The 13077-nt window shown below is 36.1% G+C and overlaps 1 protein-coding gene across 2 annotated transcripts in view; it reads right to left on the bottom strand.

Moving 5' to 3' along the window:
* The window catches only part of ARHGAP15 (Rho GTPase activating protein 15), a 625244-nt gene that overhangs the window by 61322 nt on the left and 550845 nt on the right, over positions 1 to 13077 (bottom strand). For both annotated transcript variants that reach the window (XM_004577187.3, XM_058664454.1), the window contains exon 13: positions 794 to 899. In XM_004577187.3, the coding sequence (XP_004577244.1) occupies positions 794 to 899 (106 nt within the window). The remainder of the gene's footprint in view (positions 1 to 793; positions 900 to 13077) is intronic.

Genomic DNA, 13077 nt, shown 5'->3' with positions numbered 1-13077 from the left:
CTGTCTGTGAGGGATGGTCCCTGACCTCGTGTGGATATCAAAATCTGTCGATATTCAAGCTTTTTATTATAAGGTACTATAATATTTACACATAACGCACCCTTCTATATAGTTGACAATATCTCTAAATTACTATATTATATAACACAATGATGCTATGGAAAGAGTTTCATACTGTATTGTTTAGAGATTATTGACAGGAAAAAAAAACCCTGCATGCTCATCCCAGACAAAATGCTCTTTATCCATGTTGTTTAAATTTGAAGATAAGGAACATATGAATATGCAGTTGAGTGTACATTAATTTCTCTGGCATCTCTGGTTCTTCACATTTCATTGTTTTTCTAGAATGCTCTTCTCTTAGCTGTTTATATGGACAACACCTTATCAATGCAAACATATTTTACTGATGAAGACATTGAATTTTAGAGAATTTTAGTAACATATTTTTAGTCACCGTATTTGATACTCATATTGGAATCATTTCATGCTCTTTCTGTTACAACGGATAACAAAGTCAAGATGGCCAGTCGACCGATCCTGGAAGTAGTTCTGACAGTTAATCAGTAGGCATTTATTTGTTGAAAAGGCCAGGGAAAACAAATCATTTTGAAAATCCTTTTGTAGGTTCTTCATCCTATTACCAGTACATTTTCCAGCTCCTGCTGGAAAATCTTGGTCAGCTAGGAGTGAAATTATGAGCTGAACACATTTGGAAACTCTCAGATTTGAAATTAAAAGTTTCTCAGGAAATGGCTGTCATGCAGCACTCCCAGAAACTCCTACAACTTACTTAGTTAGATGCTTGAAGAGAACTTTCATGGTGTCACGATTTGGTGCAGGGAGTTTTTGAACAAGAGATTTTATAGCTTCAATTCTCGTGTTGTGGTCTTGCTTTTCTGAAAAAAAAATTAAAAATACAAAGGAAGGTTAGAAAGGATGAAATTTCATAGCTACAGGAGAGAAATTTCGTAGGCTCATGGATTAAGACTTTGCAATTGGAAGTACTGATCAGTCATTACAGGGACCAGGTTCTGGAGGAGTTTACGAATCAGACCATGGTAACACAAATGCAGAAACAATGTGACTTTGACACAACCTTCCTATTAAGATCTGATATTGAATTATTTTTCTCAAATTTTCTATTTGCAAAGTGTGATAGTGTAAGTAATGGCATTACAAATGTCTCAATCCTGGAGCTGTGACTACGGGATTGTATATGGTAACTGGGGCAGTGTAGATGTGGTTAAATCATGAATTCTGGGATGAAGAGATTTTTATGGATAATCTGGGTGGACCCAATGCAATGAGACATGGAAATATCACCCAGAAACAGGATGTGGAGAAGGTGACATAACCATGGAAGCAGGTGGAGATAGATTATGAGATGAGTGGCCATAAACTGTAGAATGATGACATCTTTCAAACCTAAACATGTAAGAAACAGAGCCTCCAGGTGCCACAGAGACCTACGAATAATTTGATTTTCACCCAGTGAAACCTAATTTAGCTATATCACCACCCATGATTATAGGAGATTAAGATTGTACTGCTTTAAGCCACCTAGAATACTATCAAGTTCATCTTAGAATTTTAAGCAGGATCCTCACCAATGCAAAGACATAATTACTCAATGAACTAGGTACAGTGACTTCACAGTTTTTCCTTTTCTATACGTTATTTCTAACTTCCATCTCAGAGCACTTGACAACTGTAGAGAAACCACGACTAGAAAAGATGATATGTAGGAGAGCGATATATAAATATGGACACCTATGTGATGGCCGTGGTCTTAGCAAGATAATCCTTGAGGATAAAATCACAAAATAGCAAGCCAAAAGGGACCTGTCAACAGCCCCCCTTGGCAGCTGGAGTGGGCTGGTGACCAAGTCCAGTCAATGAAACCTATGTCCAAGTATTACGTGGGACTTCTGAACCTGACCATATTCAGAGCCAACTTTATCTTTTATCCATTGCATCTTTTCTTCCTTAGACAATGGACAGAATGACTGTATTGTGAGATGACCTTGAGAATTGAGTCTATGCAGAATGGACACACAGGTGGGAGTTTCTTACTCCTGTGGAGCAGTGAGACTAGTCCTGCAGCCTCAATATGTGGGTTTCTTTGGCAAGAGTAAGAAAGATCTTGTGCACTGAAGCCTTTGAGGATGGGTAAGAATGCCTAGTCAAATGCACTTCTAAAAGGTTGAGTCATCTACTGTTAGTACATTTATAAAGTCAATGTGATGGAGGAAGAATTAGCTTAGAAACTAGAAGAGTCTTTACTATATTTTTGCAGACTTTTTTTTTTAAGGAATTCTAGGAAAACATCCTTCTGAAGATGATATTTGGCTAAAGTGGGGTGGGGGCAGTCTTCCTAGTAGAACTCTGCTTGGATGAGTTTCTCTTTTTCCTCCTAAAACCACAAAGACCTATAAATATGCCTCCCACAATTCAAGCATTCAAATTTGCAGTTGTTCTTAGAAGAGTTCCAACAAAGGATGGCTTAGACAACTGAAAATAAAAGAAACAAAGGGGAAAGGGAAAGAGAAAAATAAAGTTGCAACAACATATTTCACACTATACTTAATTTTTTTCAACTGAAGTGTAGGAAGTCCATTTGTAGCTTAATGATGGCAAGAAAATGTGATGTTTCCTATGACCAGTTCAGGCCTGGGGCCTAGCACAGAAAATGAAGCAAAGTAAGTTAGTAAAGGTGATCGTGCATTTGTCTCAATATGTCCAGAGCTATTATGGAAGCTTAGATACCCTGTATCTACCATCTGAGGCCATTAACACTGTAATCTTTATATATGCTATACATACATTATCTATAATATATATACATTATATATGTAATATATACACTTATATACAAGAGGTAAAAAAAAGTCTGTGTATTCAGGCATGATAATAGCAGAGTAATTCACTTAAGGACATGATGAGCCATTTGGTTTCAACAATTAAGATGAATTTTGGAATATGGAAGAGAGGACAAGTGAGGGGAAGAGGGCTTTTTGTCTGAAATTTCTGACTATAGTGATAATCAGGTCAATGTCAGAATCTAAAAAAAGCAATTAGTTGAAATTGAGGGCTACAGAAATATCAGTTATAAATTAATATTAACAGATAGCTAGTAAATAGTTATCTTAGTAGCTATATCCCCCCAAAACTTCAGTTTTAGAGAGCATATTATATAGTCAGATGGATTTTTAAAAGGTTGGGAAGTGCTTTACTGAAAATACTTGAGTTTGCAAGGTCACTGCTATAACACTTGGGCAAAAAGGAAAACATTACAATGCCTGTTAAGTAACCAGGTGACAGAATTATGAGCTTCTCCAGATGAAGTTAATGCTCTCTCTCATTCAAGTTCCACAGCACTTAGTTCCTCCGATACAATGCCTCACCTGCTCTTTCTATTGCTTGACTATGGGTCAATTTCCTCATTATATGTTGAAAATTATCTATCAATACAGGCATTAATACTGGCATGTGGATTAAATTAATGAAGAAAGAATCAGTGAACTAAAGCAAGATAGTAACATGTATTGCTATAGATAAACATTGGTTTGAATTCTGTAACAGAACTTTGTTAGTTCATGTGGTTTTGGACAAGTTTCTATGAAAAACTGATAAAAAGTAGTTTTATGGAATGATTACCATGATAATATGTAATGCATGTAGCACAATGACTAATACATGCTCACTGCCCCCCTTGTTTGAGGTTGTGTTTCACCTTTTATTTCTAGCATTTATTTCTATCTGGCTGTTGTGAACATTTTAAGATAGGATTTCAGATTCTTGAAATGAGTGGATTCCAGTGAGTGAAAATCAATTGCTATGGTAGCCAGCCATTAAACAATGCCATAAATGCTTTCTGATAGGCTGTGAATGTGATGATCTGATTGGAGAGCAGTTCATTTCTGTATAAAGCCCGTTATAAAAGTATATGGTGGTTTTCAAGTGTGCCAAGAAGAAACATTCTACGTGAATAATATTTTATAGAAATATTTCTCTCTCGTTTTCTCTGTTCACACATACTTGAGGTATCACACAGTTGGAAAGAGGTACATACATGTTTGCGGATAAGTTGCCTTTAGCTTTCAGTGGGAGAACTGCAAATTGATATGTTTAAGAGAAAAAATTATATATATATTTTTACAACATAATCAGAACAAATGTTTTTGCAACCATTATAGGAAAGTAATGCTTTCTCAGTCAAATCAAGACCATACCCACCCTTCCATAGCTGGTAAAATCAGGAAATAACACAAACACTTACTTGTAAGTGGGGAACATCTAAAAATACAATTGGAAACATTAAAACCGAAATGACACCTTTTCAGATCTGGTTTATTGATGTGTCATATTAGGAATTGGAAGCAGCATACACAATACAACAGTGGTTAATGAGCTAAGATTCATACATGGCTTACTAAAGATGTGTCAACTGTCTTCAATTGATTCAGTGAGCATCTGAAAGACAGCATTTTCTATTAATATTTCTCCTTCAGCATATGGTTTCTCATTATCGTGAAACATTGGAAGTTTTGTAAAGACTTTGAGATAACATTGTTTTTTTAACATGGTAACTGGGGTGAAGGAAAGAAAATTTTCTATGTAGAGAACTAAAAGGACCTCTTAGTTTAGTCATATACGAAGAGACAAAAATCTTCACAGAAATAATGAATGCCACAATTCTTTCCCCTTTCATTTGCATTTGCTCCTACCCTCATTCTGTTATGATTTATTTTTGCACCTAGTTCATGGCTTAATACTTCCATTTCCACTCCTGCCTGTATGCATATATTCTCTCCCACCACTGCACCCTGAAACCACAACTACATGGAAAACTTTTTCATACAAGTTCATTTTGTTATTCAGTTCTGATTCTCAACTGTTTGTTACAAATGCTTATAACAAATGTCATTCACCTGCCCCTACCTTTCCTTGTCAGTTTATTATCTGTTGCACATGTCTATGGGGGTTCAGCAGAATAAAGTGACAAATGTATCTACCGTGTAATGTCAATTCTGGTTATGTACCTCTGTTTTTAATACCACCAAACTCACTGTTGTAAATGACTTTCTTCAAAAACAGCACCATGCTGCTTCCAGAATTCTGGCTCCTACGTGGAAGGAAATAGTCACTGATGTTACACTATGAATATGGTCTTTTGGTTTTTCCTCTCAATTTTCTGGTTTTCAGGGCCTGTTTTCTAAAATATGGCTTGTGATAGTTACATTTGCATTTATCTGCATGAAATGTTGCTGCTAAAACAAGGACATTTACAACCAAATGCCTTTTAGAAAAGAGATAAGATAAGGTTATATGACCATGGAAAGAGATCAGCACAGTGAACAACTGTGGGCCTGATGACCTCAAGGCACTTTCCCTGCCTTATAATCCATGTCTTTGTTTTTCTTTACTTATTTATAGCCACACATTAAATCATATTTTAAAATAAATTCTGCTTTGTGATATAGGTTCATCCGGCAAAATAAAAGACTGGATTCTCCCAGCAACCAATGTATAAGGGGAGCACAGTTCATCTTCTTTATCTATAATTCTTGAAGGACAACTGTATCCCTTTGTCTTCAGCAAGTCAGCAGCACCACAGCTGTTGTACTTCTGAAAGTTACTCTGGAATGTTTAAAGTATCCTGTATGAAAAACACAGTAGCCACAGTAAGTCAGGGGTATGTTTGGAAAGAAAAACAGTTTTCCAGTTTGTATTCAATTTCTACTTTCTGTATTGTGGTTATTACAGAATGTTGTTAGAGACTATGGTTTCTTCCACGAAGGGTGAGAAGCCTTAGAGAAAACTGTATTTATTTCATCATTACCCCACAACTAGTTACCAATCCTTGAGGGTATTTTTCAAAAGACCAAACTTGAGTTAGGGGTTGAGGAATCATCCAAAGTATGGCCACGACTGCTTAATGTCTTTAAATATCCTTTCTTTACTTTAGGAAGATGGTTATAGTATACCCATATTCTATCTCATGTTATGAATAAGAGAAATGGTGTATCATAAAGGACTTAGAGTTAGAATTTTTGCTTTGCTGTTATGACTTTGGACAAGTTGCTGAAACTCCTGATGCTTCTAGCTGTTTACTTAAAAATGCAGGGGCAGGCATTTGGTCTAGCTGCTGGGATGCTTGTTGGCATGCCCACTTCAGACATGTGAGTACCAGGCTTCCTTGCCTATCTCTTGCTAAGCGCAGACCCTGGGAGGCAGTGGTGATATTGCAGTAATTGGATGTCTGACACCTATACGGAAACTAATTTTGCTGATCTCTGGTATTAGCCCAGTCCAACCCCAGTCATTAAAGGCATTTGGGGAGTGAGAGTGGCTGAGTTCTTTCTTTCTTTCTCTTAGTCTCAAATAAAATTTTAAAAAATATTTAATGTTTTAATTAGTTTCTAACAGACTCAATGGGGTTTATAGATGCAGCTCCAAGAACATAAAGATATTCTATTTCTCATCCTTCAAATAAATAACATTTTGGACTACAGATAAACTATACACATCTCATGGCATTTCTGAAGCTGAATGTTTTAATGTGCATATAACAGCTACTAATTATATTTGAGCCTCCTTGCTCTTAAAATCTTTCTTTGTAATCATTTTCTCTAAGAGATCTGACATATGACTTTTCTTATTTTAAGGTTGTTTCCAAAATGATATAAAACAATAAATTTTATTTTGTAGTATCCCTTTTCTATAAACAGGAATAGCTCCCATGTATTCAATAACTTTGTAAACACATACAGTGCTATAAATTATCAGAGTGTTTGGTTAAAATTCAGACACAGATATAGTATAGAAAGAAACATCATAAACAAGGAATAACTCTGGTATTAAGTCTAAAGTACAGTTGACAATTTGTGATTTTTCAGGATTCTGCTCGTTCTCCTTGCCAAAACTAGAAAAGTTGCACTTTATATTTAATTAGAAGGAAGATGCATTCTTATTCTCTGCAGTTAACTGATAACTTTGGTTTTAGATGTTGATTAGTTATGCCACAACGTTTCTTTTGGGATAAGAGGTGTACCAGTTGTAGGAAAGACTCAGCATGGCCTGAATCCTTCTGACTTAGTGAAGATCAGTTTGTATAGCTGGAATCACCCAAGAATCAGACCAGACATCACTTTTAAGGCATTTTTCTTACATTTGTAGTTTCTCTGTTCAGGGGTCTCTCTCCCTTTTTTTTAATAGGCCCATAAATTCATGCAACATAAGTTTTTTTAATCACAACATCTCTCCATTGTTGATATAAAGTCAGTATCAAAAATCTGACCCATCTATGACTATAGAAATGGACTCTTGATATTAGGTGAGCACCAGTTCACTGATCAACTTTAGTGCAGTTTCCAGAACACCTTTCTAGGCCACACAGAGCTTGCTGTTAGAATCACTGGGGTAAATTTGGAAGAAGAGCATTCACATGTTAGGCTCCGAGAAATTGTTTAATAATGGATTGGCGATGGGGGCGTGTGTAATTGATTTTAGAATGGCAACACTAACTAAAAATCACCATCCTGAAGTTGACTTTGAAACCAAATGAGCACTCCTTAGTTTTATAGTGAGGTTATGGTTGGCATTCCAGGAGCAATTGTCACTGGAAGTCGGCGAGTCTATATCATGGACTTTTTTGTTCTTCAGTGTGATTTTAGAGGGGTCATGGTGGTTAGGGACTTCTATAACTTACAAATGGCAATGATTTATCCTAAGGTGATAGTCTGTGCTGAGATATAAAATTCACCAGTTTATTTCTTTGAAATTCAGTGCTCTTGTAACATTTTCTTTACAGTATACTTATTCATGTATACGTGGCTATACAAGTTTTTTTCCAAGTCTTACCATTTTGAAGTTTTTACATCTTTCTCATCATAAAGCACTAATTCATTTTAGTACTCAATTTTGTATTAAGCATTATCTTTCTACACTTTCTTGAGATTGGAAATCCCACAAAAAATTTTCAAAGTTTGAAGTTTTCAGTATAAGTATATAGTATTCTAGTACTTCTCACTGGTTAAAAAATTTAATTTTATAGACATTAAAATTTCTTTTGAAATTTTGGAAAAATTTTAAGCTGCATCCATACCATTTTTTTTTTCTTGAACACAAAATGTCTGAAGAGGAGATAATGGTTAGCATGGTAGATTTTGTCCAGCCAGTTCATGTGACATGACCACATTATAGCATGGGGATCAAGGAGGATTTCTAATTAAACAAGCATCAAAATCCTTTTAGAAATGGATTGTAATACAGTTTTGTGATTCAGCTATTTTATTAATTGTGGGACTATTGTAAAAGAAGAGAAACAGGCAACATGTGGTAACTTTAGTCAGCATTTCTGAACTGGGAATGATAAACACCTCTGCCCGGCTCTGGCATTTATCAGCACTGAGATATTATTACCACATAGAGTCACAGCATGGTTACTGTTATCATCGGAAAAAAGAGCCAGCTAATCTTAATGGTTTGTAAAGCCGTTACCTGCACTGGTCTGACATTTATCATGATCATTTTACCACATGGGTCCTACATAGCAAAGGTCTTTTATCTGGAAGGGACATCACTATGAATTATTATTTGCAGCTAGGTAGAAAATTGTATGTTGTAGATACCTTTTCTCATTATAAATCACATAGTCACATTCCACCATTTCCCCCAGAAAGCTGCTGAGCCCAGGTTTTTTTTTTTTTTTTTTGGCCACAGCTCGCTTTCCTCCCTGCCCCCTCCCTCTTTATGGGTTTTGGGAAACTATTAACCATTTCTATTAACATGTTTAAGATAATTTTTGAAGAACAGAGTGTACATATGAGCATAATTTTATGTTAAGAAAACCTTTCTACACATTCTTTAAAAAAAAAAAAAACCCTGCACATTTTCTAGAAACTGAGGTTGATAAGCCATCCACTTTTTTTTTTTTCTAATCATCATTGTCTCTTCTGAATTGGTGGCCGGTATTTTCCTCTCTTTTTGACCTTGTTGATACAGTATTTACCAATATATCAGGCAAAATTTCTTATGCTTATTTGAAATATTCCAAACACTCAAGCCATTTCTAGCCTGAAATCTTGAGCTTTGAATGCATTCTCATGAGGACTAAAATAGCTTTATTTTGTTAGATTGGGAATTTTTTTTAGAGTGCTAGAAAGTTCCTCCAATACATTTGTTTAAAAAAGATGCTTATATTATCAATGTTCTGATAATACAATGAATACTTATTATTGACTAAATAGCACATTAAAAGGGCCAATGTTTAGAACCAAGGTACCAAGTCACTAAAATGAAATGCATTAATTTTAAAATGGAAAATTACAACACAAAGCCCAAGTTGTTTACCATGGAACAAAAAATGAACAAATCCTCTCTTTTAAAGATTGAAACAACTAATCTTCTGAAAGAGATATTTATATATCTTCTTCTTTCTCAAGTGTTCCATTAGGAATAAACAAGCCAGAAATTCTACACTTTTATAATGAAGAGGGAAGAGAATTCTTTGCCACTTTTGCATTTAGGAAGAAATGTGCAAGAAGAATGTGACCATTTAAGCAAATCAAGATTGTTTCAAATGGATCACAAACGGGACTTTGTGGGATATTTTATACTAGCATGTGAAGCGAACAGTAAATTTGAAAGGAAGATTTTCTCAATGGTCTAGTTCTGATGTGTTTTCCCATTTCTTTGTGTGTTTAAAAGAGGTTTGGATGTGGTGTTTAATATTGCTTCGATTCTTTTTGCAAATGAGTTCTGGAGAAATACTCACACATGAAGGAAAGCTGATGTGCTGTGTTGCAGACAGCAGCTGGGGAGATATGAATGGAGAAACCAGATTCTCTTCCCTGGTTTTAGCAAAAATAAACACCTATCATTCCATTAAAAAAAAAAAAACACACACAACACTATCATCTTCAATGTTTATAGGCATCAATGGCATATTTTCTCTGAGTGTGAAAGCCCTATATTTCTTGCAAGAGAATCCATTATTTAAGGAAAAAAAAAACCAAACTTCAGCCTCAGATAGACTATTTTGCTATGATATGCATTACTTGGCCACGTTTAGCCCAATATTACTTTTGTATTAATAAAACTTTCTTCCAAAGGAGACCAGTTTAGTTTCAGAGACAGATGAAATATGTGTTCACAAATTTGGAAGTCAGGAGGAAGGAATCTTTTATGAAATTAATCTGTGCTGAAATTGTTCAAAAGAGGTTACAAATAATTTAGTGTAATCTTTCAAAATTTCATTGTAAAATGGTGACCTGATAGTTCATAATCTGGCCTTCACAATCTAATGAAGGGCTATAGTGATTTTAAAAACAAACAAGCAAACCAGCAGCAACCAAGGCCTTTTATTCCTTTTTATTTCAGAAGCACTCTTTTGTTCTGGTTAAACATCATCTGCCATTACTCGCCCCCCCCCAAACTGTAACCTGGGAGCTTTTACAATAATTAGTGAGGAGCTTTGATGCTTGGATTTCTCTCTTTTTCTGGGAAACTGGGTGAACTGTTGAGTGCTAATGAAAGTCCGGGACTTCTAGCAGTGGTTCTAGCCAGGCACAGCTCAGGCAGACGCTCTAAGCTTCCCACTGTGCGGCTGTGCAAGCTTCCCTGCTGTTATGTTTACCATAGTTTTAATGTCTGTGAAAAAATTCCTGATGCAACCAAATATGTTATGCCCTTTTGTTTATATAACCGTCCTCCCTGCATCACTTCCCCCACTACCCCGGCTCCTGCCCTGGTTTAGTAGACTCCCCTTGCCCCTGTCTATTAACAGAAAGATCCTTTTCAACTTTGGGACCATCCTTCCACTTCAATCTTGCCTTGAGAACCCAGCTGCTTTGCAGCATTCTCTGCAAAGCCCATCCAGAAGTTTCGAGAGGATTACACACGCTCTGCTCTACTCACTGCGCCTAACAACAGATATCCTCCTCCCCAGTGCATTTGAACTTCATCAGAGGCAATATTATAGGTCCAAATTTAATCATATGGCATTGACAATACTAGCTTAAACATGCAAATGTACTTGGTGAAATGCGCTGTTTTTAAAGACATCTATTAAAAGAGCTCAAACTCTCACTGCAAACTCAATAATCTGCCCTCAAAAAGAAAACAACCAAACTGCACTGGGAGTTGTCCTTTTTACTTAAAAATGGTTATCTCAAAGAACATGACCATCCCATTAAATTGTAAATTGATGAATTCACCAAGTGTGATATACAGTGAAGTTTTTAAATGAATATTCATGCAATTTTTTTCAATCCATTAACAAGACTTGAGACAATGAGGATGCAACTTTTTCCCATACGGAAAGTGGAGAAAAGTGGAATTAATAGCAAAAACAGCACTTGGGAAAGTTTAACTTTAATGTATCAAACTCCAGGTGCCAGAGTTTGAGGAAAATAACCAATAATAGCCATTTTTTACATATTTGATGGGACTGATTATGCAATGTGCAACTTTAAATGGCTTAGAGCACATTGTAGCATGGTTCCATCCCATTGGCTACAGTAGGGTGCAGGCAGATGGATGACAGTGACAGGGAGAGAAGTGCTTTTGCTTAGCCGTGCGTTAAGATGCCATCCAGAAGCTCTGTGCACTGCAGACACTTCATTAGGATGCCAGGATAATGGTAAACTACCACTCAGAGTGACACCCCATTTCCTGCTTACTGAGCGCTCCAACCTCGGCAGATGTCAACAATCTCACAGCGCTACAGAGCAGACCTAACTTTCCAGTCACTTTGACTCCAATTTTTTCCTCCTAACAGTGCCATACATTATGTGCAATATGTAATGGCAAACACCTCTCCGAAAACAAAATCTGCCCAGTTTGTTATGACCGGAGTGCTTCGTTTTTTTCCCCTCCTTTACTACAAAACACGAAGGACAGCATGTTGTGTAAGAGAATACATCTATTCACCATTCCCACCTCAAAATTTCTTCCTACTGTTCCATTTGCTAATCAGTTCACAGTGTTAATTGTGTGATGAACTCTGGTTAATAGTAGTTCAACTCTGATCATGAAGGATATGACAGTGTCTTTTAATTAATGTCCATGCCAAAGGTAAGAGCTTTTGGAATTCTTTTGTTAAAAATTTTGCACTCAGCTTCAGTGGTTCTCAGTTGTGTGCCAAGAAAAGGCTGACTTGAGCATCTGGATGGTATTTCCTCTGCAAATGTATAACTTGAGGCCATTCACACACCTCCTTACCAGCAAATCAAGCCAAAAGAAACTTTTTTTTTTACAATGTAAAATCCAAAATTCTTTTTATATAGAACCAAGGTGTGGTTTACATGCAGAAAAACACACACACACACACACAACCAAATGGAAATAAATAATATTTTGAAAACCATCACTAAGATAAAGCAATTGATTTACATTTTTTGATCCTAAGCATCTTCTGAGAAGAATGCCTTGTAAATGGCAGGACTAAAAATAAATATCCTCTTCTTGGGCCTGTTATCATTTCTAGGTAAAGATCAAATGTAAAGAAGAACCCACAGGCAGAAGTCACACCCCAAGGAAGAATCTGATTGCAAACTTTCAATGTGATGCCCTTTAAAAAGAGCTGATGCAAATCTTGACTTTTGGTTTAAAATGGTATCTGGTTGGCAACACCTAACCAACTCTTGGAACTTGTCACTAAATATGCTTGAAATAAAGAAACAGACCAGAATTCTTAAAAATAGGTTAAAGAGTGACTGCCAGTCAATGTAGTGACAAAAATTTAAGAACTATTTACTGGAAGGCATGCTGGATTTAACTGGAAAAAAACGAGAACAGTGGAACCATCTGAGCTACTGGACTATTTAATCAGAAAACCTGGCTTTCTGAAAGCAGATACAACCAAGCTGATCATTCATCAAACGTTTGATTTCAGAATCAAGCCTGATGCCAACCAGAAAACTGGGCGGTACTCTCTTTCCTACACAGTTAGTGATGTGGAGGGTAAAGTGAATGCTTTCCTTCTTTCCCCTTCTGACCATATATCCTGTCTTCTAACTACAATATGAGGTATCTCTTTTACTTTGGATCATTTAGAAATCAGTTTTCATA

This window comes from Ochotona princeps, chromosome 5, assembly GCF_030435755.1.
Source record: "Ochotona princeps isolate mOchPri1 chromosome 5, mOchPri1.hap1, whole genome shotgun sequence".
NCBI lineage: Eukaryota > Metazoa > Chordata > Mammalia > Lagomorpha > Ochotonidae > Ochotona > Ochotona princeps.
This window is presented reverse-complemented; position numbering and strand designations above follow the sequence as displayed.